General features: G+C 39.5%; 1 protein-coding gene across 1 annotated transcript in view; it reads left to right on the top strand.

The window, feature by feature from the left end:
- The window catches only part of PGM5 (phosphoglucomutase 5), a 185,128-nt gene that overhangs the window by 125,048 nt on the left and 33,419 nt on the right, over positions 1–26,661 (top strand). The window contains exons 8-10 of the mRNA XM_036928441.2: positions 2,943–3,078; positions 6,576–6,759; positions 20,183–20,317. Coding sequence (XP_036784336.1) covers positions 2,943–3,078; positions 6,576–6,759; positions 20,183–20,317 — 455 coding nt within the window. The remainder of the gene's footprint in view (positions 1–2,942; positions 3,079–6,575; positions 6,760–20,182; positions 20,318–26,661) is intronic.

Genomic DNA, 26,661 nt, shown 5'->3' with positions numbered 1-26,661 from the left:
TTAGAAAAACATTTGATATCTTTGTGTTTTCTGCATTTCTTGTTTAATTTACCTGTCACTGATGGCGTTATAGTTCATTTGCCTAAAGAGTAATTAAAAAGAGTGCTGTATCCCCAAAACTCCCTCCAAAGCATACTATGAGCATTCAGTGGAAACATCTATGTAATTGCAATGTCATCACTGTCTCTATCCCCACCTGAAAGAGATGTAAAAAGCATGGTTAATTTTACTTGATTATCAGCCCATTGTGAATCTTGGCAAATGTTTATCTTGTAGGCAAGTATACCCAAGCCAAACTCAACAATCTATTATGTAGTTGGCTACAAAAGGTCAAGGTGGGGTTTTTTAATATTGCTAAAAGAACTTTATGTCTCTCTACCACTAAATTATAATGTCTTATCTCACAGAGTAAATAGTATCTAATGGTTAATCTCTGGGTAATGTAGTCCAACTGGAGATGCAAGGTATGCAAAGCACAGTATTAGAACAAAAGGATATTTTTCTCTAGCCAGTAACTAAAAGTGATTTTTCAGCTATAAAAGGACAAAGGGTTTTGAAATTATCCCACTGGGCAGGGTTTCCTAGGCTTGCTTTTTGGCACTTGGCCATGGAGCTAACCCAGCATCTTCCAGACTTCTTCCATTTTTGTAGCAGTGTGAAGAGTGGATGAGACTAGAGATACTCTGTGGTGTGATGATTAATACTCAGAGTCCTCTTAACCTAGAGGTAGTTGCAATGCAACCAGACATCTAAAGGTGTCATTAGCAGACCATTGATTAGCATGTAGGAAGAACTAAAGACTGATGCTTTTTTTCTTTTTAAATATGTTTACTACCTTCCCAAGGTTGTATTTCTTTCTTTTTGAGGTAAAACATTTAACAATTAACACTGTAAAAGTAACAATAATAGTAAGTGGTTCATAGCTTCATTGAGAAGTTGTCAAAATGCTTAATTAAGGTGTTGTTTTAACCCATTTTCAAAGTTTAAACAGTCCTGTGACACTGGGTTCTCCCTTTTTGATTTTCTGTGTTTTCAAAGCCCTGAAACCCAAGAGTGCTGTTGTCTATTCTCATTGCTTTATTGCAAGAATAAATGGTCTACTTCTTGACCTCAGTCCCCTTTCTTAAGACTTGCTATTGCTAGAATCAGAGGATAAAATTATATGAGTAGCTGAGAACAATTTGCCCCAAAGTATGTATTGAGGAATCAGCACCATGTTGGTGCCCTACATAGATGACCAACAAGATTGACTACAACCACTTGTGACATCCCAGTCACCATTCTATATACTTAGGTATTTAGTCACTTCATCCTGACAGTAACCCCATGGGGCAGGGGTCATTACTGTCCCTATGTTGAAGATGAGGACAGCAAGTCACACAGACTAAGTGGCTGAACCAGATTTGAACATGAATAATCTGACTGCAGAGCCTGCCCTCTGAACTTGATTAAATTGATATAACAACTCAGAAAGACTGGTTGATAGTATTCCCATTTTACAGAGAAGTTGAGTCTCAGAAAGGCCAACAACTTTGCAATAACATCTCACACACTTGGGAAGTATCAGAGTTTGGTTTCAAATCCTAATTTCAAAACCTTCCCCATGCTTTTCCCACCAGGCCACATTTCTTAAACTAGAACACATTCCTTTGTATTCAGGGCTGTATTCACTTCAGAGAGAGCATAAAAACAGCCAGTAGACAGAAGCTTAAATGCCAACCACACATTTGTGAGTTGTTTTTGCACAGAAAGCTACCTGTAGCCTGCACTCTTTGTTGGTGTGAATGCTGCACTATGAATTACCTCTCTTTCAAAATAAAGAGCTGTAGGATTAAGCTTTCCGGTTCATTTCTCCCTCAGGGACTTTGTGGTTTCTGTCCCTGAGCTTGGAATGCTTATCCCCAGATCTTGGCATGGTTGTCTTGTTCTCATATGTCAGCTCTGATATTGTCTCGTTAGTCGGGCTGACCCAGACTACCTGTATTACTTTCTTAATGCTGCCATAACAAACCACCATAAACTGGGTGGCTTAAAACAACAGAAATTTATTCTCTCATAGTTCTGAAGCTAGAAGTCTAAAATCAAGGAGTCGGCAGGGCTATGCTTCCTCTGAGGGCTCCAGGGGGTGAATCCTTCTTTGCCTTTTTCAATTTCTGGTGGGTCTTGCATTCTTTGGCTTGTGGCAGTGTAACTCCAATCTCTGCTCTGTCTTCACATAAACTGTTCCTCTGTATTTCTCCTGTCTGTGTCCTCTCCTGCTCTAAGAACACTTGCCATTGGATTTCAGGCCTACCTGGATAATTCAGAATGATGTCATCTCAAGATCCTCAACTTAATTATATGTGCAAGACTATTTCCCCAAATACAATCCCATTTACAAGTTCTTGGTGGACATGTATTTTGGAAGGCCACCTTTCAACCCTACTCTAGGTAAACTACACTACTCTAGGTAAAGCAGTCTTTGTTATGGTCTGTGACATCATCACCCAGTTTTTTTATAGTACTTGTCCTTATCTGATGCATATTGTTCTTTTCTTTATCTAGCTTCCTATGTCCACGTACCTGAATTCAACCGATATAAATAAAGAGCTGTCCTGTTCACTGCTATATCCTTAGTACATAGACCAATGTTTGATACAGTGTAAGAGTCGCCAGATATTTGCTGAATGATACCAGTGGGTAGATGTGATATCAGCTTGGCTCTTTGATCCTTTCAACAACTTCCAGGATTTTATTTTATTTTTTTACATTATTTTATGTTACTTGAATTTCAGTTGCATGTTTGGGAGGTGTAATATTTAATAGGACATATATTTAATACAACAGTTAAATATATCCAACCATTTCAATATACTCAGTTGCTAACTGGTCTTCATAGTTCCTTTAGCTCTTACTTTTACGCCAGGAAAAAATCCTCAGTGGAGTATTTCTTTCTTCCTTAGGCTCTGATCACCTCCGGGAGAAAGATGGCCTCTGGGCTGTCTTGGTCTGGCTCTCCATTATGGCTGCCCGGAAGCAGAGTGTGGAGGAAATTGTCCGAGATCACTGGGCCAAATTTGGCCGTCATTTCTATTGCAGGTAAGAAGGGGCAGGGGCCCTGCATGGACCCTGTGAAAATACTCTTAGCAAAGCTTCTCAATCTGGTAGGCTAGAACCTAAAGAAGAAGGCATCTTTTAGGAAGTTCTGAGGAATATACAAGCTGAAGCTGGATAATCCTTGATAGGTGGTTGTGGGGGCAGGGGGAGGTGTCAAGGACTACCAAATTGGAGGGCACAATTTTCCCTCCCCAGTAATATCCCTCGATAAATCTTTTTGTAAGTGCCCCTAAGGTGGGCAGCTATGCCAGGAGGGCATCTGAACTTCAGAGCCTTGAAAGGCGCCTTGGTACCCATGGGAGTTGTGCAGTTAAACCAAGGCTTTCTTCTTGGTTCTTCACACATAATTATTAAGGAAGTGCGGTGGAGACAGAAGTTTTAACAGGTCAGGGTACTTTTGTAATCCTCTCCCTTCCTTTGTCTTACCTCCTTAGTAATGGTCCAAACAATATCCTAGATGCCCTCTGAAGGGGCCATATGGTTCAGTAGCCCCATTTTGCTACAGTTTTGTCTCCATGAAAGGAGGTACAGAAGAGGGAAATATTACCCTGAGAAGGAGGAAGGGAAGAGGTCAGCAGCTAAGAGCTTAAGATTGGGGGTCACTTTCCTGTTACTGGAGTAAGGAGGCAGAGTCTCAAGCAGCCTGCTAGATGTGTGTACCTAGATGTGCTGGGTATGTGTACCTAGTATGAAGCCATGGTTTAGAGGGAGCAGGAAAGGATGTTAATTGTGGAGAATGTGAGGACAGGGGCAAAGAAATTCTTGCGTACTTCTAGAGGCTTTCTGTGTATTAAAAACAGAGATTGTGGCTCATTCGCTTTGCTTATGAACACTTAACTACTTTGGATGTTTGGCAGTGTTTCAAGAACTTGAGGGACAGAAAGAAAGCTTTGGACTTCCCTTATAAGGTGATTGCTTCTTCTATTTAGAGGTCATTTACTTAGGTAAATATCAGAGAATAAGGAAGCCTGTGATAATAGCACTCATTAAAATCAAAGAGACTGCAGTGCTCTGGGAAATGTAGACAATACCATAATATTCTTGGTTCCTGTTTAGTCCAGAAGACTAAGGATGTGATAGTCTGCAAACCACCTCAAATTATTTATTGTATCATAAAACAAGGACTCTCAAGGCAAATGGGAACTTGTTTTCTAGTAAGTGCCAAAAAAATCCTGATTCTTGTGGGCTTTTTTGGCATACCAAGGAGCTAATTGGCACAGCAAATCCTTTTAATTCATGAAGCTATTCCAAAAAGCCCAAGCTGATAAAATATATTATGATTGCCAACCTCTGGCTTAATGAGAGCACTTTGACAGAGATGTGTTCCTCATAATTTGTGGAATGATTATCTAGCTTTCTGCCAATGTTTTGAAGACATGGCATTATCATAAGTGTATTTATAATATAGTTCATTATTTGTGGCCAAGAGCTTACATAATAATTACTTTTTTTCATAACAAATACCATATTAGAGAATATAATGCAACTGAGTTTGAAGTTCTTGTAGGACATTGAGTTATATTTCAGATTTTGGTACAGAAGATCACAGAGATAAAGAAAAAGGGAGGAAAGAATAGGTAGAATGGAAGGTAAACATTTCCTTTACCCTCCAGCAAATGCAGATTGAAAGGAGCTTGTGAAATAAATTAATTCTAGCCTGACTGCTTTCTTGGTGGGGAAGAGATAATAAAACAATTCTGGTTTAACTAATACTGAGCCTGAAGTTGTTATCTGAGAACCCAGATGAGCTTCCTTATATGAGTGGATCCCAGAAAGAATTCACCATTTAAAGGTTTCTTCCCTTGAAAAATGATAGTGGCAGTGGTGTTGGTCAAAGGCGGTATTTTGTAGCAGTGAGGGTAGGTAGTGCTGGGACTTGCTTGTGTGAAGATGAGCATTTGGGCAGACCTCAGCCATAGACTGAATGTGTTCTGTCACATTAGTGAATTTTCTCAACTTCAGAATCTCCTTTGATGCCTCTCTGTCTCCTCCTTCTCACCTTCTTATCCCACAGCCCTGCTCCTTTTTTCTTGGTTGGATTTTTACCTTCCCTGAAAGGCTATCTATAAAGAGAATGTAGGCTCAGAACACACATGTGCTGAGAAGGAATATTCTGAGTTCCTTGTTTTGTTTCTAGGGCTAGAGAGCACAGACCTTGTGTAGGAGGGAGAGAATAAGAGGGGATATAGGTGAAGGGGACCCATTGCTACACATAGTATCCTTTCACATTCTCATTTGGCTAATACCGTGATGTTTACTGGAAGGATCCTGGGTGGAAAAAGGAGCAGCAACTCTTCAGATCTTCCTTCTTTCAGCTCATTCTGAGAACTCACTTCCTGTCCCTGCATACAGACAGCCCAGCAGCTGCTTGGGACTTTCTTCTTAGACAGACCCCCTTGGTGTGCCATTAGGCCTTTCTTTGCGGTAGTGAGTAAAAATAAAAGTAATTAACAGTCCTAAGCAATGGCGTCTGGCACTGTGCCAACTACTTAGCATGCATTATGGTATTTAAACCCACAACAATAAATGATATCAGTGTTTTTTTAGTCTTTGTCTTTTTTCTCTAATCACCTCCCAGCTCCATTGTTACATTTGATATTCTTGGCTAGAAGGACTTTTGTCAATGGAACAACTGTGCTATTTCTTCCAGTCTCCCAACAGAGTGTTATGGTACAGCGAGCTCCTTTCCTCATTTTCTCTTCACTTTCCTTGATCCCTCTCTCTCTTCCCCTCCTCCCCTCCTCCCATCTTTCATTCCACTACTTTCAAAATACTTCCTACTTACCAGAAGCAGCAAAGAACAAAACAGGTAAGGTCTCTGCCCTCCTGGAGCTTATAGTTCTCATGCGCAAAAACAGACAAGTAAACAAATGTATAAATAAGGTAAATATAGATTGGTATAACTACCAAAAGAAAATATGAAGAGCGATGAAGGAGAAACAGAGGGAAGCGCCTTACATGGACTATCCGAGCAGGTCACTTTCAGGAGGTGGCACTAAGTTTGAAAACTGTAGGAAGAGAGTATGCCAGCTGTTTGAGTAGCCAGGAAAAGAATATACCAGATAGAGAGAACAGACAGCAAAAGCAAAGGCCCAAAGGCAAGAAAGGGCAAAGATTTTCTGAGGACTGGAGAAGAGGCCTGTGGTCTAGAGTGGATCAAAGTCAAGGAGGTGGGAAGGGTCAGATCCCACAGTGCCTTATAGACTGTGCTTAGGGTTTTGAGTCTTATTCTCATCGTGATAGGTATTTTTGGAGGAATTTAAAGAAAAGGACTGATGAGGTTTGATTTTTAGATCACTCTGGCTGATGTGTGGGGAACGGGTTGGAAGGGCCACGTGGAATAGGGAAGACCATTTACTTTTCTGTGCCGTTCTTCCATGAAAACAAAACCAATGATTAGATGACCTTGAGAGGTCCACCCCATTGCTGGTTCTCTGATTAGGTTTGTGTTCATCCTGTGTCCTACCCTTCTCCACCAGGTTTGACTATGAGGGGCTAGAGCCCAAGACAACATACTACATCATGAGGGACCTGGAGGCCCTGGTCACAGACAAGTCCTTCATCAGCCAGCAGTTTGCTGTGGGGAGCCACATCTATACTGTGGCCAAGACAGACAGCTTTGAATATGTGGACCCTGTGGATGGCACCGTGACCAAGAAACAGGTACTTGACTTACCAGAACAGGTTATCAGGCAGAGCTGGGGGCCAAAGTGTGCTAGAGTTGGAGAGGTCTTTAAGGATGACCCACTCTGAGCCCTTCATTTTACAGGTGAAAGTCCTACAGCCATGAGAGAGGAGAGCCCATGGGGAAGGGTACTTGTCTAGTTAGTGGCAGAGAGTAGATTAGACTTAAGGACCTGACTCTCTGTCAAATATTCTTTCCACTTGATAACTGATGGGCCAATGTTGCAAATAGAAATAGAGCCAACATTTCCTTCTGAAATCTTTGCAGGCTGTCTATATGGTGGCAATTACTGGTGACATATTCTGAAAAATTTCTAAGAACAAAAGAGAGCCCTTTCTTTGGGACCCCCATGTGCAGAGATGTTTCCCTTTTCTATTACCTTATGTCATTGAGTAGTGATAAGAGCTTAGCCAGATGGGTTTATTATTCTTGACAGGGAAAGAAACATTTGGAAAATCGGTCCCAAAATAATCCTAAGGGAAGATTTGTGGTTGAGAATTAATACAAAAAAATAAGTGACAGAATTAACCACAACTTCTGTTATGGTCTCAATTTTGTGAATTGTGAACGAGAAGTTGAAAGCTGTTACAAGTATTTTTCTTCATGATTTTTTAATTTATTGGCAAATATTGACCACTCTGGGAGCACATTTGAATACTTACAGTCTAAGTAAGATGCTCTTAAGTAAATTCTAAGGGATATGCCATTCTAAAATCCCCAAATTCGTTTCTTATACATTCATCATCAAGTAAAGACAAAATAAACCAGAAGCTGTAGGTTTTTTGGGACTAGATATAATGGTAGTTATTGCTGTTTTTATTTTGACTAGTATTTCATACAGTCCTTGTCCTAGGGGCCCCTGACTTGCAGGTGTTCCAAGCCTGCTGCCGTCCTATTACTGTCTTCGTATTCTCCCTCTGGTCTGGCTAGTTTTATGGTGACCTTTCTTCTCTATTATAATGTCAAGTCTTTCATTCTAGAAACTCTTTTATGGCTGGATAAACTGATTATAGTCTTACTTTGAAAAGGTATAGGGTAGTGGAGAAAATAGTGGTTGAGAAGTTTGAAGACCCAGAATCAAATCCTACCCCTGTCATGTACTAATTGTATGACTTTGGGAAAGTTGCTTGATTTCTTTGAGCCATGGTTTGTTTTTCATCTGTAAAATATCCACCACACACAGTTGGCTTAGAAATGGAATAAAATAAAATTAAAAAAGGTTCTAGCTAGCCTTTACACAGGGAACACACACTACAGTTTTGGTAATTGTGTTTTGTTTTACTCAAGGATGCTTTCTTATAACCCAAATTGAATGTTCTCCATATAACACTAGTGAATTCCTGGTGATATGAATTCTAGAGGTCAGTGCAGGGCATCTTGGTGCCTCTATGCCTTGTAAGTCTTCTCCAGTTTGGCACCTTATTCCCACTTTATTTTGCACAAGGACTTCAGAACAAACTTTTCTGAAATCCAAGGCTCATGTATAGTTGAAAAATACATGCTTTCTGAAGTACCCTTGGGAGGTTTTTGTTTCATGATGAGAAAGGCTTGAAAAACATTCCTTGAGGGAATTGCCTAGTCACTGCTACGTTCTAGACTTGTCTACTCATGAGAAACTTCTCTGTGGAGCTACTTTGTTTTGCTGTTAAATCAACTAATAACTGTATTTTGTTTCTTTTTCAGTGTACTCAGCATTTAGATACTTTTTTATTGGCTTTTCTTGAGCCTTTCACATGAGGCTAATTCCTCAGCTGGATCTCAATTTCAGACTTCCATTTATTCCATGTCCCCTGCCCTCCAACCCTGAATTACTGGTTTCCACCTTTACTCCAGAATTTGATTTTTTTCTTTCCACACTCTTTCATCTGACTTCAAATGTGCTCATAAGTACATAAAAGCTAACAGGACTTGCTCTCGGAGTTTCTTTAGTAACAAGGAAAGGTGGTTGTTCATCTTTCCAGATCCAGGACCCAAGTGACATCCTTATTAGCTGGTGGCCCAGAGTCCAGCGAAGCTTCCCCTGCAGATCTGAGTTTGGCTCAGTGGGTGTTGGGAGACCAGTTAACATTTGGTGGCATCGTCAATGTCAGCAGGTCCTAGATGACTCTTCCTCTATTGTCGGCCCTGTTGGCATGGAGAGGGAGGGGCTGTTACTAAACTTCCTGTGGAGGCTCACATCTCAGCACCTGTCAGAGGTCAGCAGTTTTCAATGTTCAATTCTAGGAAAAGTTAAGTCTGGGGCATACTTCATGCAACACTGTTGAAAGTAAGCACTCTGTCTACTCCTAAAAGACATATTTAAACATGAATGAACTACTATTATTTTAAGTAGTCATAAAATACTTCAATGCATTCATTCAGTAGATATTTCTGAGAGCCTACGAAATGCATAATACTGGTTTTTTTCATGGTATATTTTTAATATAAATGTATAATAGCTTTACTGAGATATAAGTCATATACTATATGATTCACTCCCTTAAAGTATACAATTCAATGTTTTGTAATGTATTTACAGAGCAGTACAATCATCACCACAATCAATTTTAGAACATTTTCATCACCCCACAAAGAAACCGTATACTCTTCAGCCGTCATCTTCCTTCTAACCTCTGGTAACCCCTGATTTACTTTCTCTCTCTATGGATTTTCCTATTCTGGACATTTCACCTAAATGGTGTCATGTAATATGTATTTCTGGATGACTAGCTTCTTTCACTAAGTATAATGTTCTCAGTGTACTTCCACATTGTACCATATATCAGTACTTCATTCCTTTTATTGCCAAATAACATTCCATTGTGTGGATACATCACATTTTGTTTATCCATTCATCAGTTGATGAGCATTTGGTTGTTTCCACTCATTGACTATTATGACTAATGATACTGTGAATATTCATGCAAAGTTTCATGAAGACATAGGCTTTTAGTACTCTTGAGTATATACCTTGTAGTAGAAATGCTGGGTCAAGTATGTTGAACCTTTAAAGAAACTGCCTTAGAGTCTTCAAAATCAACTGCGCCATTTTATATTCCCTCCAGCAGTGTGTGAGGGTTCCAGTTTCTGCACACGTTTCCCAAACTTGTTATTATCTTTTTGATCATAGAATACTGTAATTTAAAATTAAACTGCTGTATTATGTATTATTTTTTAATTGAGATAGAGATTTAATCTCCATAAGAACAAACAGAAATATGCCTTGCATAACAAAACCCAAAGGAAACGTAGTAATGTAATGTCTCCATTTGCTATGGGAGGCAGATTACTATGAATTCTCTAGTATTCTATCATGTTGGAATGAGATGAACAGAGATTTGAAGGGTGGCTTTGTCACTGCCTAGAACTGTGACTTTGGGCATGTTATTTCACTTCTCTAAAACTCAGCTTGGTGTGGTAATGCTGAGGGCATACTTAGTAATTACTACATAGGGTTATGGAGAAGGTTTGTGGAGAAAGTACTATAAAGCCCCAGACACAGTGGCTGGTACCCATTTGATACTCAAGGAATATCAGTTCCTTCCCTATTACCAGAATCCTCAATTTGACTAAATATCAGTTTGAGGAAAGGGCATGAATTCGTTTAAGGGTACAGACTTGGAAATCAGAAAGTCTTGAGTTTGAATATCAGCTCTGCTACTTCCTTGTTGGGTGATCTTATGAAGTTAACTCAGCTTCTCTGTGTCTTTCTCTTCTTATCTGTGAAAATAGTAATTGTGGCTACCTCATATGGCCCTTGGGAAAATTAAATAATATGTGTAAAGCCTTGGCACATAATAAACACTAATAGGTGGCTACTTAAAATAAGTTATGTTAAAAGAGCATCCTTGGGAAAGAAAGATTTTGACATTTAATGAGCCATATATGGTAAGAAAAGCAGCAAAAAAAAAAAATATACATACATCTTTGCAGGATGTCATGTGATGATATGTGAAGGCCTCTTCAGTTTCTGAGTTATCTGTGAATTGCCTTAAAGTCACATTTTCCTGCCTTCCCTAAGTCTCCCTCCCATCTCCCACACCCCATGTTGCTTCAGAAAGGGAAAGGTTTTTTAAGGCAGCAGTCTCCCTTTTGTCCTTGATTCGAGGTCAGAGTCAGGAAACAGACTGTGGAAAAAGAGCTGTTTCACATATATCTCTAGAGATAAAGGAGAAATGTTCCTTCATCCAAAATGAAATTAAAATCCTGTCTGGTAATAAGCCATTACCGCCCCATCCACTCCACGGCTGTGGAAATATTCAGCAATGTATTTCCTGCCTGTGAGACCCTGTGGGGGTCATTCAAGGAGCAAGTAGGAAATCCCTGAAGTACTCAACCCCTGACATGAATTCTGTGGGATCTCACGGGCCTCACTGTGGTCTGTTGGGTCTCATGGAATTTGCTATGACTGCCTCCAAGAGTCTGATATTTTTGTGACCTTGGGCACCAAGAGAAAAGTTGATGTGTGCATTCCATTAAACAGGGCCCAGGAGAGACTCTGATTTAGACAGCAGTGTAAAGAGGCATGGTTCAACAACTGCAGCCCATCCTCCTGTCATCCCATGTAGGTGTGTCACTGTTTATTTTCAGGCAAAATCAAGTCACATGAATGTGACTCTTCAAATATGAGTAAGAAAAATAAGCCAGTATCCACTATGAGAATAGGAGAGCAGTTTGACTGAATTGCTGACTAATTAAAGAAGTTCCCAGTTTACGTCTTGTTAAAGAGATAGGTGGCCCTCTCTTTCCTCAAGGTTGAATTTGTTGTACAAACAGAATTTTCCATGGTGCAAAGTACTTCCTCCCTCCCACCCCCCATTAAATCCCAAGGAACACTATTAATACCCAGATTATCTCTAACTGTTATCCTCCCCATCTCCTCCTTGCAGCCTTAATATCACCACTCATTGCCCCATGACTGAGACTGTCCCAGCTCTAATAGAAGGAATACTTCACTTCAGGTGGTGTGAAAGAAGGGCAATATGACATGGTACCATGACTGAGTGACAGTATATTGTCACCAGGATGGGAATGAATCCAAAATTATGACATATATTTTGAAAACTAGCTTTGGAATGAGAAACCTTGGTACTTCAGGAGTGAAATTAAAGTAACTAAGTCTCTCTTTATGACTTGTCCAATGCCTGTATTTCTATTTAACAGAATCAAAAATCATGAAATTGTACTACTGCTGAAGTCATTTGCAAGTAAAAGTTCAGCTGATATTAAAAACCTGATGTAAATAAATGCATACCAGTTAGCTGATGTTGAAAACCAAATCCAATTTGATTATGTCAGGCTAACTCTGAGCTTATTAATACTTCTTCAAGTTATGCAGGTGGTGTGGAAACATTTTGATGTTGTCCTCAACCTGAAAAAAAGAACCATTTGAAATTAGTTCAGAGAAAAGACAACACTTTGAAGACTGACTGTGAAGTCAGTTTGTTTTGAGATTTGTTATTTTAATATGCAGGAAGGTGTTTGCACTTTTTAATTTCAGTATTTAGAAATAATGAGGTAAGTGAATTTGATCTTAAAATCACATTTTAGTCTGGCATGTGGTGCTTTAATGTATACCATGGTGCTATTAACCCTTGGTCAACAGTTATAGAGGTTTCCTGAGCCCTCCTTTCTGAAGGCATCATATGAAGGCAATTAAATGGTGTGAACTGGAAAATCTGGGCCCCAGGACTGAGTTCTCTATTCAGAGTTACTGGCCAACCTTAACTTCAATCTTCAACTTTTTTCATATCCTAATCAGTGAGGCAACTGAGAGACTGTCACTAACAATTTATCATTGTTTCTATAACTTGCCAGAGTGTGGTTTGCTCATTTAGAAGTAGATTTAAGAAATTATTTGAGTCATACTGATTATCCCACCTATAGAATTTAATTAAATCTGAAAGCTAGTACCTACAAATAATCTTCCTACATTGAATAAGAAAAATTTTTAGGGAGTGAGGTATTATCATTACATGTGTATTGTGATTAAATCTGGGTTTAAAAAATTCTTTTTCTCTTGCAGGTTGTGATGTTGAAAAAAATCCACATAATACATATATGTTCCTTCCCTACTTTAGTACAGTATGGTGAAGGTAGTCAAAGTGTGATTCATTCATATTTTCATTCAATAAATATTGAGGATATACCAGCATATAGGACAGTCTAGCAGGGAAGATAAAGTGACATTAAATTGCAGGGAAGACAAAGTGACTTGTAATTACTGTAGAGTTTATCAAATGGTATTACAGAGAAAGAACTTATTTGGGAGTGCATAGCAGGGGGCATTAACCTAGACTAGGGCCCTGGAAAGCTCTGCATGGAGACGTAATATTTAAGCTGTTCCCTGAGGAATGAGTGGGAGTTGGCCCATGTAAAACCATCTTATCAGAATATATGTTTTCTTCAATCAAATGTAGTTATATAATTGTTTGGCTTTCCATGTAAAGAGCTGGGATTTCCTATAGGTAATAGCATTCTCAGTGGGATGTTAAAAATACATATAATAATTGTCAACTTAAGAATTTATTCTGTAACACTATAGTTGTGGTAAATGAAACTGGGGCTCAGGGTAGGACATCTTAGAAATCATGGATTAAAAATTTTTTTTCTAATAGCTCCTTTTCCTGTGATTTGCCTATTTGTCTTCCAAGGACCATATACATATTCAGTGCTTTATAATGACCTGTTGGCTGATTTAAAAATAGAAGACAACACTGTTTCTGATCATATGGGAGGTTCTCACCCCCTTGCTTCTGATCATTGAGGTTTTGTTATGATAAATTACCTTCTCCTGACATACTGATTACTTTAGGACTATCTTCTACAATGTTGGTAATAGAAATCTGCAAAGATGTATGATAAGAATCTAAGCATTCTAGAGTGACATCACAGTTAATTCCTACTGAAATATTAATGTCTCTGTGTAGTCAGGAGGGTGACTGTCACTAGGAAACACAAATATTAAAGGAAAAAGCTGCAAACTATTACAGGAACTGAGGGAGGAAGCTGTACCTGTTGTCTGGGTAAAGTGTGACTAAATTCAAAATATCCCAGAATTGGGGCTGATGTTGAGTGAACAGGGATCAGCAGCCATTTTGGCCAAATAGATGGGGAAATAGAACAAGTATGACCTAGTTCCATTGTTTCAAATTTGATAGTTGGAATCTGGATAGCTTTTAAGTCTCTACTCTCTGTGCAGCTTTCTCATCACCTAAATGTGGTTTTTGCTAGATGAGTATTTTTAAAGAAAACTGAAGAAGTCATTTGATGTTGATTGCCCCCAGATAATTATTGGCAATTGTTGGCCCCCAAGAGTGCTGGTTGGTAGCAAAAAACAAACAAACAAAAAGGCTAGATGAGAATTGCTTCCAAAAGTAGGCAGCTGGGTATGGCTGTACAGTCAGTGCACTGCACAAAAGGCACTGGGCCTAATGCAGAGGAGCCAAAGGCTAGGCCAGTCAAGAGGAGGATACTTTTCTATAATTTGTCCACCTGTTTGTAATTTTTATAAGGGCAAGATATGGACTATCTGTTGCCCTGCTTACCTACTTTTGAATTCATGTCACAAGTAATTCTATGACTTAATGAAGAAAAATGGGCAATTCTAGGTAATTTTTTCATGGAGAGATATGTCTGTCCAATCCAAATCTTCTGCTTTTTAAGCTGCATACTTTTCTACAAAATATGGTTCAGATGTTACACAGCAATATTTTCACCTTGAAGCTTTCCAGATAAATCATGGGGATTTCCTGGGGGAGATAACAGCTGAGTTAGGCTCACAGAGTCTCTCTCTTCCAAGCCTGTCCTGTCTCCAGGTTTACATGCCTGGTGTGGCCAACTGACTCTATATGTGACATTGTACCAGATTTCAGGGCCATATGCTGTTTTCCCCTGGAATTCATCCTAAATCAGTATTTGACTAGGTCACATGCTGCCAAATAACTGTTGGTAATGTACAGTTCCTCCTTCCCTGCCTGGCTGCAATATGTCTTACAGTCTCCAAACTAACATCTGGCAGCTCTGCGTGTACTTAGCAACTTGCAAATTTCCCTGCACTGATTTACACAAGAGCTTAAAAAAAGACCTCAACATTTATTTTTCAGTTTAACTTCTCCTTTCTTTTCAGGAAAGGTAAAGTCATCCACTTGGCCTGGATGACTCTGAGGTCCTTCCTTCAGGACCTTAAGAGTCTAAATTGACCAACTTGGAAGGAATATTTTATTATCAAAAAAGCCAGTTCAGTGGGAGATACAGAGAAGATAAGTTTGCAACAGATACATGAATTCAGCAGTGATCTCAGAGGGCATGGCAAAGTTCTTAAAAAATATTAATTTGATTCTGCATAATTTAAAAATAAATTTGTGTCATTGCACTACAAACCAGCACCATTTAGACTTTATTTAGCAATCTTTTGCAAAAACTGTAAAGTTGGACAATGCACCGTTTTCATTTAAGGCTTAATATAATAATAGTAACAATAATAATAATTAGTAATAATATAGTGATTTTTAATTTTCAAAACACTTTTCCCATATATTCTCTGATCCAGTGCTCACAACAACCCAGTAACTCAGGTTGTGTAGCTTTTCATCCACTTTTGAGGAAACTGAGACTTAGACAACTTCCATGACTTACTGAAGACTGTCAACTAATAAGCCACGCTGGAATTCTAGCCCAGATTCTCCAGGTGTAATTCCTGTATCATTTCCAAACTGACTCTCCATGAAGAGCAAACCAAAGAGGGGACAAACCTGGGGAGAAAAAAGAAATGCCACAGTGATAACTGGAAGCAGATTGGGGGATTTTTATGTTGAGATACCTGTGGGAGAACATAGTCCTTTAATGACCCTTCACTGGGACAAACCTTAAGTGGGCACAACCACACTGAAGAATTCAACTATGGACACTCAAAGGGAAGATAATTCCTGTTCTGGAATAGAAGTGCCCTTCTGATCCTCCACTCCATAAGTAACATTGTCTTCTAACTGGAGAGGGCATCTTTGCTCCTTTGAGCTGTGGCTGGTGTGTCATCCTGGACACTGTCTATTGCTGCTGTGGCTGAGGCAGTAGTATGGATTCCTTTGTGGTTGCTTCAGGAATTCTGTAGAAGACCATGCTAAAATTAGTGTCAGATGGCTCAGGAGGAGGTACTCCTAATGGTTCTGCTGTTGACAAGGTGCTGGGAGGAGGCTTTCAGGACTCAGCAGCAAGATCATGTTTTATTAGCCCCCTTGTGTTATGGCCCTCCTAAGATGTCAGTCTGATGGTAGTATATGCGTGAAACCTTAGATCTTAAAGGGATTTTCTTAAAGCCTGACATGTAGTATAGCCAGTCTTTAATATATTGAAGCAGGTGAACAGAAAAAAGAGGCTATGACAGTGGTGTCCACATTTGGCTACACATTAGAATCACTTGGCATGCTTTTGTAACCCTGATGCCCAAGGGACACTCCATACAAATTAAATCACAATGTCTGGGGTAAGAGCCAAGTATCAGTATTTTTTAAAGACCCCCAGCTAATTCTAAAGTGCAGCAAAGTTGGCAATTAAAGGGCTTATGATTTGTCAAGATCACACAACTGAGGACAAGCATTTACCATGGTTTAACTCCATTGGTTTTATCCCAAACTGACCCTTTCCCTAAAACTGAAGGATGAGTAGATATAGTCTCTTTCTCAATTACCTTCAAGGTAAATATATTAGCCACAGATCCCTGATGCAGAAGATAAGTGAGTTTTCATTAGGCCTCCTTAAATGTGGGAGGAAGCCTTCCACTGGTACTCATTCTAGTTGCTGGATATGCAATGACATTCATTCACAAGTGTTTGCAGAGCGTCTGTTGTGTGGCAGACATTGTCCTTGGCTATGTAGATACATGGTGAACAAGGGACATGAGGCTTTGCCCTCCCAGAGCTCACCAGCTACTGGAGGACCCAAAGACATAGTTCAGCGGTTCCAGCACTGCAGGGTTAAGGTTCTGGTGGAATTTATTTTATTCATTTGCACTGAGCCTTGTTTCAAGAGGATTTGTGGCAGCAGAAGCACACATAATGAAATTGTTAGAATATAAATAAGAAACAGAAATCAAGACTATGTAAAATAAAAATAAGAGTAGAGAGTTAAGAACAGAAGAAAAATTCATAGTTATGCAAGTCATAAGGATCACTTGGGCTGAACCTCAAATTTGGCATTCAGTGTTCTGGCAGCCATATTGAAAAGGGAACTATGGTTAGTTATTATTGTCAGAAAAACAGAAAAATGCCAGTTCCTCAGGAAAGGAAAGGCTTTCCTAACTCTTGGCTCTTGAGGAAATGTCTCATGCAGCGCTTCATACAATCTCCAACAATGTTCTTATCGTGACTGCAAAAATGGTTTTTATAAAACAGTGCCTTGTAGACCCAGCAAGAAAAGTGAGGATATAAGACTAAAATGCAACTTAATCAGTCCATTTCTGTCATGAATAGGTGGTCAGAGCAAGGTGATTTGGGCCAAATATATGTCCAAATGAGTCTATGGCTGGATGCAGGAATACCTGGGAGAACGGAAGACATGGACACCCACACACCAGTCTTCATAATGTTTCTTTTGTGGGATTTTGATAAGACAGATGATTGTATTTTCTATTTTCTGGGATAGGGCCTAAGGGTAAGTATTCTGTGTTGTGGATAATGCTGACCAGGGGTCAGCCAACGTTTTTTGTAAAAGGCCAAATAATAAATAGTTTAGACCTTGTGGCAGATGGTCTCTGTTGTAACTATTCAGCTCTGCCCTTGTAGCACAAAAGTAGTCATAGACAGTACATAAGTGAGTAGGCATGGCTGTGTTCCAGTAAAACTTGATTTGTAAAAACAGGTGGCAGGTCAAACTGGGCCAACAAACTGTATTGCCAACCCCTGGTTTAACCTTTAAAAAAGTATTTTATTAGTAGTCTTTTGTTGGAATTCAGAACATTTAGAAACTTGGCAAGTCTTGGTCAGTGGTGACTTTGGCTTCATAATTTAATTGATAATAGTTGATACATGCTGGTGAGAACGTGGCTCATGTGCAGGTTGCAAACTCATTAAGTTCACTGGAGGAACATGCAGAGCTCAAAGCAGTCCAATGCAACTATTCACACATCAGTGTGACACTCAGCAGACATGGAACTAGGATTGTTGCAGCACAGAACTGGGCTGGGGCTAAACATGTTTTGTTCTATATGGAGTAGGAGGATTGTGGTATTCCTCACCCAGAGGTCTCACAAAACAACATGGATTCTCTGTTAGATCTCATGGTTGGTTCCTTAGGAAAGAGAGAAGATGCTGGACTCTTTCCAACATGCTGATGTGCATATGCACTCTTTTATTATCTTTTCAAGTGAAAATCTATTCCAGACTACCAGACATAGATTCTAACCAGTCTTGTATGAGTACAGCCAAAGATAAGACTACCCTCAGGAAAAAACAAAACAGGATATGATTTCCGTGTAGAAAGACTTGGTTATGAGCTATAGCACATGCTGGTGGTTTGTTATGGCCTGAATTCTTAAATACCTCCCACTGGTCATAAATAAATCTGGGATTATTAATTAATTACATTAATTGTGTAGTGAAAGCTACCTTAAAGGGTTGAGTCTGGGAGGTCAGCGGAAGAGGTGGCCTCAGGTGATTTGGAAACTGCAACAACAGGTGCTTTAGGGCTTTAGCCTTAAATATTGCTTTAACCAACTTATGGATAACCCCTAGTCCTGAGCAGTGAATTACATACACAGCAAGAGTGTGGGCTTAAATAGGAATAACAGCTTCAAAAGAGTTTATAAAAACATAACTGTGAATGCAGTTTTGGACCTTTTGGGGCCTCATTGTCAGTTTGAACATAATTTGGTATATTTTATGGATAGTAGGGAATTGCCTCATTTATTCCATTTGGGATTTCATAATTACTTATTTCTCCAGCAGCATAAAGCAGTTAAGAAAATGGTTTCTGTTCATTTTTATGTGGTTATAATGACTACTCCAGGCTTATGGAAAGCAAGTACTGTGTCTTTATCTTCGTATACCTAGGGCTTAGCCCAGTACCTGATCCATGGGGCTTCTCTAAAATGTTTGCCCCAGTGAATGAATCCTGGATAATATCATCCTGTTTACAAACCTAGTATTAGAGAGTTATGGGCTGCCAGGAATGGAGATGGCTCTTTTTTGCTACACAGGTTGTGGCAGACATTGAACCACTCCAAAAGAGACTAAAGATTTTTGTTTGGGAATTGGAACAAAATATGCCTACAAAACTTGAAAAGCAGACCATTCATTTGGAATCACACTGCCCCCAGCAGATATCATCAGACGAATGAATGTGAGATAAGGAATTGGTAGTCAGATTTAAATGTCAGGTATGAAATTTTTAATAATAGCATATTCTTAATAACCAAGGTTTAAGGCCAGAGAAGTTTGAAGAGTAAACTTCTTAGAAAATGTCTGCTATAAGAATTGCCTGAGACTTCTACTTTTTCTGAAGTAACAGGTAATCAGACATCTAATTTTGTTTCTTCCTCTTCTTTTCACTGGCCCCTGACAATATGCTTATTTGTAACAATGACTCTATCAGTTGTCTTAAGAAAACAAATTCCCTTCAACAAAATGGCAGTATGATCTTATGGTCATGTATTTCAAATATCCCTGCCACTAATGAGCAAAGATGAACCAAATGGAGAGGTTTTGAGCTGAAAACGAATTAATACTGGGAAGCATTGAGATGCTGCCCCATCTCTGCCCTTACTCCATGTTGGTGGCCAGGTCTCATGAGTAAGAAGGAGGGAGAGAGCCAAGAGGATGAGGGTATATGTAGGAGCCCTCAGAACCCAGCTGAGCTCCAGTGCTGAGCATTTAAATGTAGGGCTAATTGGTAGCAGAGGAAGATGGGAATGATGAAAGAAACAAAGAGAAGATGAATTTGAAATAAAGCCTAACATCATGTAGGTATGACCTTAACATGGAATTTGTCTTACTATAATAAATAAATTGCCTATCCCTATTGCATCTAGCAGGTTTATAAGGGACAAAATTTGACTCCAGGGACATTTATTACATACCACCCCATCTTTGTTACTGTACATCTTTCTGATTCTCACATCACCAGACCAAGGGAAGTTAAGCATCTGTTCACACTTTTCTTTCTTCTTAACCCTTCCCCAACATAACCCACATTTTATTTATTTTCCCATTAAGGCAACAAATACAATAGAGACAAATGGATAACCTTGAGTAGCTTCCTGGGCTTACCTCACTATCCTGCTTGAGTGAGTGCCAAGAACCAATTATAAGTTGTCATTGCACTGAGGGTCTTTAGATCATAGACATATGCTGATCTCCAGTGTGGGCATTAATTATTATTATCTGTGTGTTCATTTGTTCACTGATGCATTCTGTGTGTTTTTGGACTCAGGGCCTGAGGATCATTTTCTCAGATGCATCACGGCTCATCTTCCGGCTCAGTTCCTCCAGCGGTGTGCGGGCCACCCTCAGGCTGTACGCAGAGAGCTATGAGAAGGATCCCAGTGGTCATAACCAGGAACCTCAGGTACCAACCCAGGGCAGTGCCCTCAGCACCATGTGTCTCAGTGTTCCTGGCAAATTAAGGATCTCCTGTGGGCCTTTAGTGGGGGTGATTTTACTTTCTGGAAAGTAAACTCCATATTGATAGCTCAGCTGGAGGGCAATGTTAGAGTGAATCCAAGCAGATTTCATTAATTCATTGTGTTTAAAACAGGAAAATTCATCTCTAGCTTCTTTGGTGAGTTTACATCAGCATTCCCAAAATGAGAAATCCCTTTCCTGATTGTTCTTGAGGTTGTTAATTGAGTGACATCAAGAAAGGGCACCTTGTATAGATAAGTTAAGGACATTTTGAGTTAGAGTCAAACTGATTGTCTTGGCAATGGGTTTCAGCCTCAGGCAAGTTCGCTATGGATTCAGTGAGACAGAGGAGTGACAATGGAACGTTCTTGGTGTAAAAGTATTTATTACCCGGCTTGTTCTCCTTGCGATAGGTTGAGCACTAGAATTATGTCTGCATCCAGCAGTCTGCAGGTCTGTAATCCTCCTTCATCTCTGCCTCCCAGCAGAGCACTGGGCAGAACTCTTTATGTAGTAACTCAGTCAATAATAGCTTGTTGCCTAGGGTGTGGAAGCAGTTCCCTAGCAGCCGGCATTATCAAGTAGCTTAGGTTCAGGTAATGATCCTGGTCATAGGAACTTCAATTTTCCGCACACTGGTCAAGCTCCGCAGAGCCTTGACTATGCCCGTGCAAATGCTGTATCTCCAAGTGTTTGGAAAACTCTGGGTTGGGTCGCGACCTTGAGGTGTCACTATAGATGCTACTCCGGGCTTTATTCTGAAAATGTTTCAGAGCCCACTTTTTCTTGAAAGAGGCTAAGGCTGGCCTGAATTTAACGTTCAGGAAGGCTAGGCTAGACCAGCCAAGGTTAGGCCAAGCCTGTGTTTGGCAGATCCCTCTCCTGTTGTCAACAATAGAGCTAATTAAGAGCTCACTTAGAAAAAGAATAACACAGCCATAAGTATCCCCACTCCCATATTTGTTAAAGCTCCAGGCAACATTAATTAACCCCAGAAAGGACCCATTATAATGTTGGGTACTTCTAGCTGCTGGCTGTCCCTTGACCCCTTGGTCTTTGGAAGCAGAGGCCTTGATGAGATGATTCCTTGAGATGAAAACATTGGTTTCATCTGCAGTGCGTCTTTTGTGAGGAAGTAGAAAAGCAAAGGAAAACCCACGGCTTCTATTTTTAGGGTTACTCAGAATTTCTGGTTATTATTTGCCATAGTTGTGCCCTGAATAGAATAAGATATCAAAGAGGATTTTCTTGCTTTGTCATTAGTGGTTTTTTTGTTTTGTTTTGTTTAATTTTAATGGTATTTTTCCTTGGATGGTCTGAAAGAACTTGATAAAAATGGTGTTGTAGAATCTTACACATGACCCTGTAACCGGGAGATTTGTCTGGAATAATATCATCCCAAATGGGGAAGTAGAGGCCTGGGAAGCTAAGACCTATTGTCAAGGTCACCAAGAGCATGAAGGGGCAGAGTACAAAGTTTGTATGAAGTCCGTGGTCCTTCTCTCTTAGGATCACTGACTTTCCATTCAGGGCTGGGCCACACTCTGCTAACATGATTTGTTAATGAGTACATTTCACCCAAGATAGTACTAATCATGTAAGAATTGGAGACCTACCCTCTCTTTCCATATAAAACTCTTCTACATCTCATATTGGGAAATGAGACTTAAAGCAAGGACCTGAAAGGCCAGAGCTGCATAGAGGGTGAGGAATGATATTCCTGGCCTCACCAACTCTGACTCACTCTGAGTCAAGGCTATCTCAACATTCTTTTCTCTACTTATACAGGATAAGTGGTTATTACTTATTTTTATTTACCTTCTATACTGACTACAGGAATGTGACATCCAGGCCATTAGACATATGAAAACAATCTTATGCACATATGAGTCTTTCTCTGAGGTGTTCCATTAAAAACCAAGTGGCACCACATTTTACATCTCCCTTTAAAGCTGAAAACTTCAGTAGGCTTGCTGCTAGAGGGTTGTGTGTTAAGTATACACTTCAGTCCAGAGGTGAAGAAAATGTAAGTAATGGTTGTTGCCATTACTGTGTATTTTCCATCCTGTTGGTTTAGAGTTTGCATTTGGAATGGCTGGGAAATCCTTTCATTGATACTGTTCTTTTATGATTTATTCTTTTTTTTTTTTTTGTGAGGGCATCTCTCATATTTATTGATCAAATGGTTGTTAACAACAATAAAATTCTGTATAGGGGACTCAATGCACAATCATTAATCAACCCCAAGCCTAATTCTCAACAGTCTCCAATCTTCTGAAGCATAACGAACAAGTTCTTACATGGTGAACAAATTCTTACATAGTGAATAAGTTCTTACATGGTGAACAGTGCAAGGGCAGTCATCACAGAAACTTTTGGTTTTGATCACGCATTATGAACTATAAACAATCAGGTCAAATATGAATATTCATTTGATTTTTATACTTGATTTATATGTGAATCCCACATTTCTCCCTTATTATTATTATAATTTTTTTTAAATAAAATGCTGAAGTGGTAGGTAGATGCAATATAAAGGTAGAAAACATAGTTTAGTGCTGTAAGAGGGCAAATGTAGATGATCAGGTGTGTGCCTATAGACTAAGTATTAATCCAAGCTAGACAAGGGCAATAAAACATCCACGGATGCAGAAGATTTCTCTCAAAAAGGGGGGGTGAGTTTCTAAGCCTCACCTCTGTTGATCCCCAATTTCTCACCTGATGGCCCCCCTGTGACTGTGCCTGTCTTAGGTTGTTCCTCCCTTGAGGAATCTTATCCGTCTCTGGCTAACCAGTCATCTTCTGGGGCCATACAGGGAAATGTAAAGTTGGTAAGTGAGAGATAGGCAATATTGTTTGAAAAGGTTAGCTTTTTACTTCTTTGCATATTTATGCCCTGTGGCTTTTATGCCCAGCATTTGTCTTGAGGTATCTTTACCACTTGGAAGAATTATGATACTCAGTAATTTCGTTATGAGGCATGAATTCTACTTAAGGATTGTAATTAGGAAGGAAGAAGAAAAGCTATAGAAGTAGCAGGTGGAAGAAAACATGGGAAGATTGATTATTTCTTTGACATAGCTTCTTGTAGAGTAACATAAGCATGTATAGTTTTTGAACTACTAATTAAATTGCACACACACATTAACATAATAGGAATACAGTTACATAACCAAAGCAGACCTACAATTACCAGCCATCTCCAGTGAAACCAAGAAAACCAGTTAGGCACCCTAGGCATTTGTGAAAACTTTTCAATGATATGATGGATATTGTCCAACTGAATTTGAATAGTCCGAGAAAAATCAGACAAATTAAAACAACACATTCCTGGAAACTGTTCACATCCCATATGTTCTTTTAACAGTAGATAGTCTGTAGTCGCAAGATTTTGGAGCGCTGCAACTTGCACCTCTCCCAATTCTTGGTTGAGTTCCGACAGTATAGATCCAGTCAAATTTGTTGTTTTACAGTATAGATACAGTCAAATTTGTATGCACAGGCCAGCCTAGACATCTCCCTCTTCATGCCAATGGCAATTCCAGGAACCGGTGGGATGAATGCAGCCACAGCTGCAACAGTGCCAGGATCTTTGTTGAAGCCTTTTGATGATCATCTTCTGGAATGACTCTTCCAGAGAATGTTGATGTTGGAAGTTCCTCCTCATACTGTATCTTAATTCGTTTTCTGGGTAGCCAAATCAGGCTTTGATCCTCTGTATAAACACAAACAAACCCTTTGCCCACACTTTGATATGCCCTTTATATCATGTGAAGAACTTATTGGAGATCACCACACAGAAACTGCTTTTTTGTTTTAAGAGAAAGGAATATTATCAGAAAAATGTACTTCCATAGCTGATCATCTGACACCCTTTAAATGATCAAAATTAAGGATATTTAAAGCATGCATTAATTGTTGTTCTACAGTTGGTTTTATCCTATCAGGGAGTAATCCCCCTTTTCTTTCTTTTTTTTTGTTATCATTAATCTACAATTACATGAAGAATATTAAGTTTACTAGGCTCTCCCCTATACCAGGTCCCCCCCACAAACTCCTTTACAGTCACTGTCCATCAGCATAGCAAAATGTTATAGAATCACTACTTGTCTTCTCTGTGTTGTACAGCCCTCCCCTTTCTCCCACGCCCCCATTATGCATGCTAATCATAATACTCCCTTTCTTCTCCCCCCCCTTATCCCTCCCTACCCAACCATCCTCCCCAGTCCCTTTCCCTTTGGTACCTGTTAGTCCATTCTTGGGTTCTGTGATTCTGCTGCTGTTTTGTTCCTTAGTTTTTCCTTTGTTCTTATACTCCACAGATGAGTGAAATCATTTGGTATTTCTCTTTCTCTGCTTGGCTTATTTCACTGAGCATAATACCCTTTAGCTCCATCCATGTTGTTGCAAATGGTAGGATTTGTTTTCTTCTTATGGCTGAGTAATATTCCATTGTGTATACGTACCACATCTTCTTTATCCATTCATCTATCGATGGACATTTAGGTTGCTTCCAATTCTTGGCTATTGTAAATAGTGCTGCGATAAACATAGGGGTACATTGCTCTTTCTCAAACTTGATTGCTGCGTTCTAAGGGTAAATTCCTAGGAGTGGAATTCCTGGGTCAAATGGTAAGTCTGTTTTGAGCATTTTGATGTACCTCCATACTGCTTTCCACAATGGTTGAACTAATTTACATTCCCACCAGCAGTTTAGGAGGATTCCCCTTTCTCCACAGCCTCACCAACATTTGTTGTTGTTTGTCTTTTGGATGGCAGCTATCCTTACTGGTGTGAGGTGATACCTCATAGTAGTTTTAATTTGCATTTCTCTGATAATTAGCGATGTGGAGCATCTTTTCATGTGTCTGTTGGCCATCTGTATTTCTTTTTTGGAGAACCGTCTGTTCAGTTCCTCTGCCCATTTTTTAATTGGATTATTTGTTTTTTGTTTGTTGAGGTGGGTGAGCTCTTTATATATTTGGACGTCAAGCCTTTATTGGATCTGTCATTTACAAATATATTCTCCCATACTGTAGGGTACCTTTTTGTTCTATTGATGGTGTCTTTTGCTGCACAGAAGGTTTTCAGCTTAATATAGTCCCACTTGTTCATTTATGCTGTTGTTTTCCTTGCCCGGAGAGATATGTTCAAGAAGAGGTCACTCATGTTTATGTCTAAGAGGTTTTTGCCTATGTTTTCTTCCAAGAGTTTAATGGTTTCATGACTTACATTCAGGTCTTTGATCCATTTTGAATTTACTTATGTGTATGGCGTTAGACAATGGTCCAGTTTCATTCTCCTACCTGTAGCTGTCCAGTTTTGCCAGTACCATCTGTTGAAGAGACTGTCGTTTCACCATTGTATGTTCATGGCTCCTTTATCAAATATTAATTGACCATATATGTTTGGGTTAATGTCTGGAGTCTATAATCTGTTCCACTGGTCTGTGGTCTGTTCTTGTGCCAGTACCAAATTGTCTTGATTACTATGGCTTTGTAGTAGACCTTGAAGTTGAGGAGTGAGATCCCCCCTACTTTATTCTTTTTTCTCAGGATTGCTTTGGCTATTCGGGGTGTTTGGTGTTTCCATATGAATTGTTGAATTATTTGTTCCAGTTCGTTGAAGAATGTTGCTGGTAATTTGATAGGGATTGCATCAAATCTGTATATTGCTTTGGGCAGAATGGCCGTTTTGATGATATTAATTCTTCCTAGCCATGAGCATGGGATGAGTTTCCATTTGTTAGTGTCCCCTTTAATGTCTCTTAAGAGTGAGTTGTAGTTTTCAGGGTATAGGTCTTTCACTTCTTTGGTTAGGTTTATTCCTAGGTATTTTATTCTTTTTGATGCAATTGTGAATGGCATTGTTTTCCTGATTTCTCTTTCTATTGGTTCATAGTTAGTATATAGGAAAGCCACAGATTTCTGTGTGTTAATTTTGTATCCTGCAACTTTTCTGTATTCCGATATCAGTTCTAGTAGTTTTGGAGTGGAGTCTTTAGGGTTTTTTATCTACAGTATCATGTCATCTGCAAATAGTGACAGTTTAACTTCTTCTTTACCAATCTGGATTCCTTGTATTTCTTTGTTTTGTCTGATTGCCGTGGCTAGGACCTCCAGTACTATGTTAAATAACAGTGGGGAGAGTGGGCTTCCCTGTCTTGTTCCCAATCTCAGAGGAAAAGCTTTCAGATTCTTGCTGTTCAGTATGATGTTGGCTGTGGGTTTATCATATATGGCCTTTATTATGTTGAGATACCTGCCCTCTATACCCATTTTGCTGAGA

Source organism: Manis pentadactyla, chromosome 3 (genome assembly GCF_030020395.1).
Source record: "Manis pentadactyla isolate mManPen7 chromosome 3, mManPen7.hap1, whole genome shotgun sequence".
Taxonomy (NCBI): Eukaryota; Metazoa; Chordata; class Mammalia; order Pholidota; family Manidae; genus Manis; species Manis pentadactyla.
This window is presented reverse-complemented; position numbering and strand designations above follow the sequence as displayed.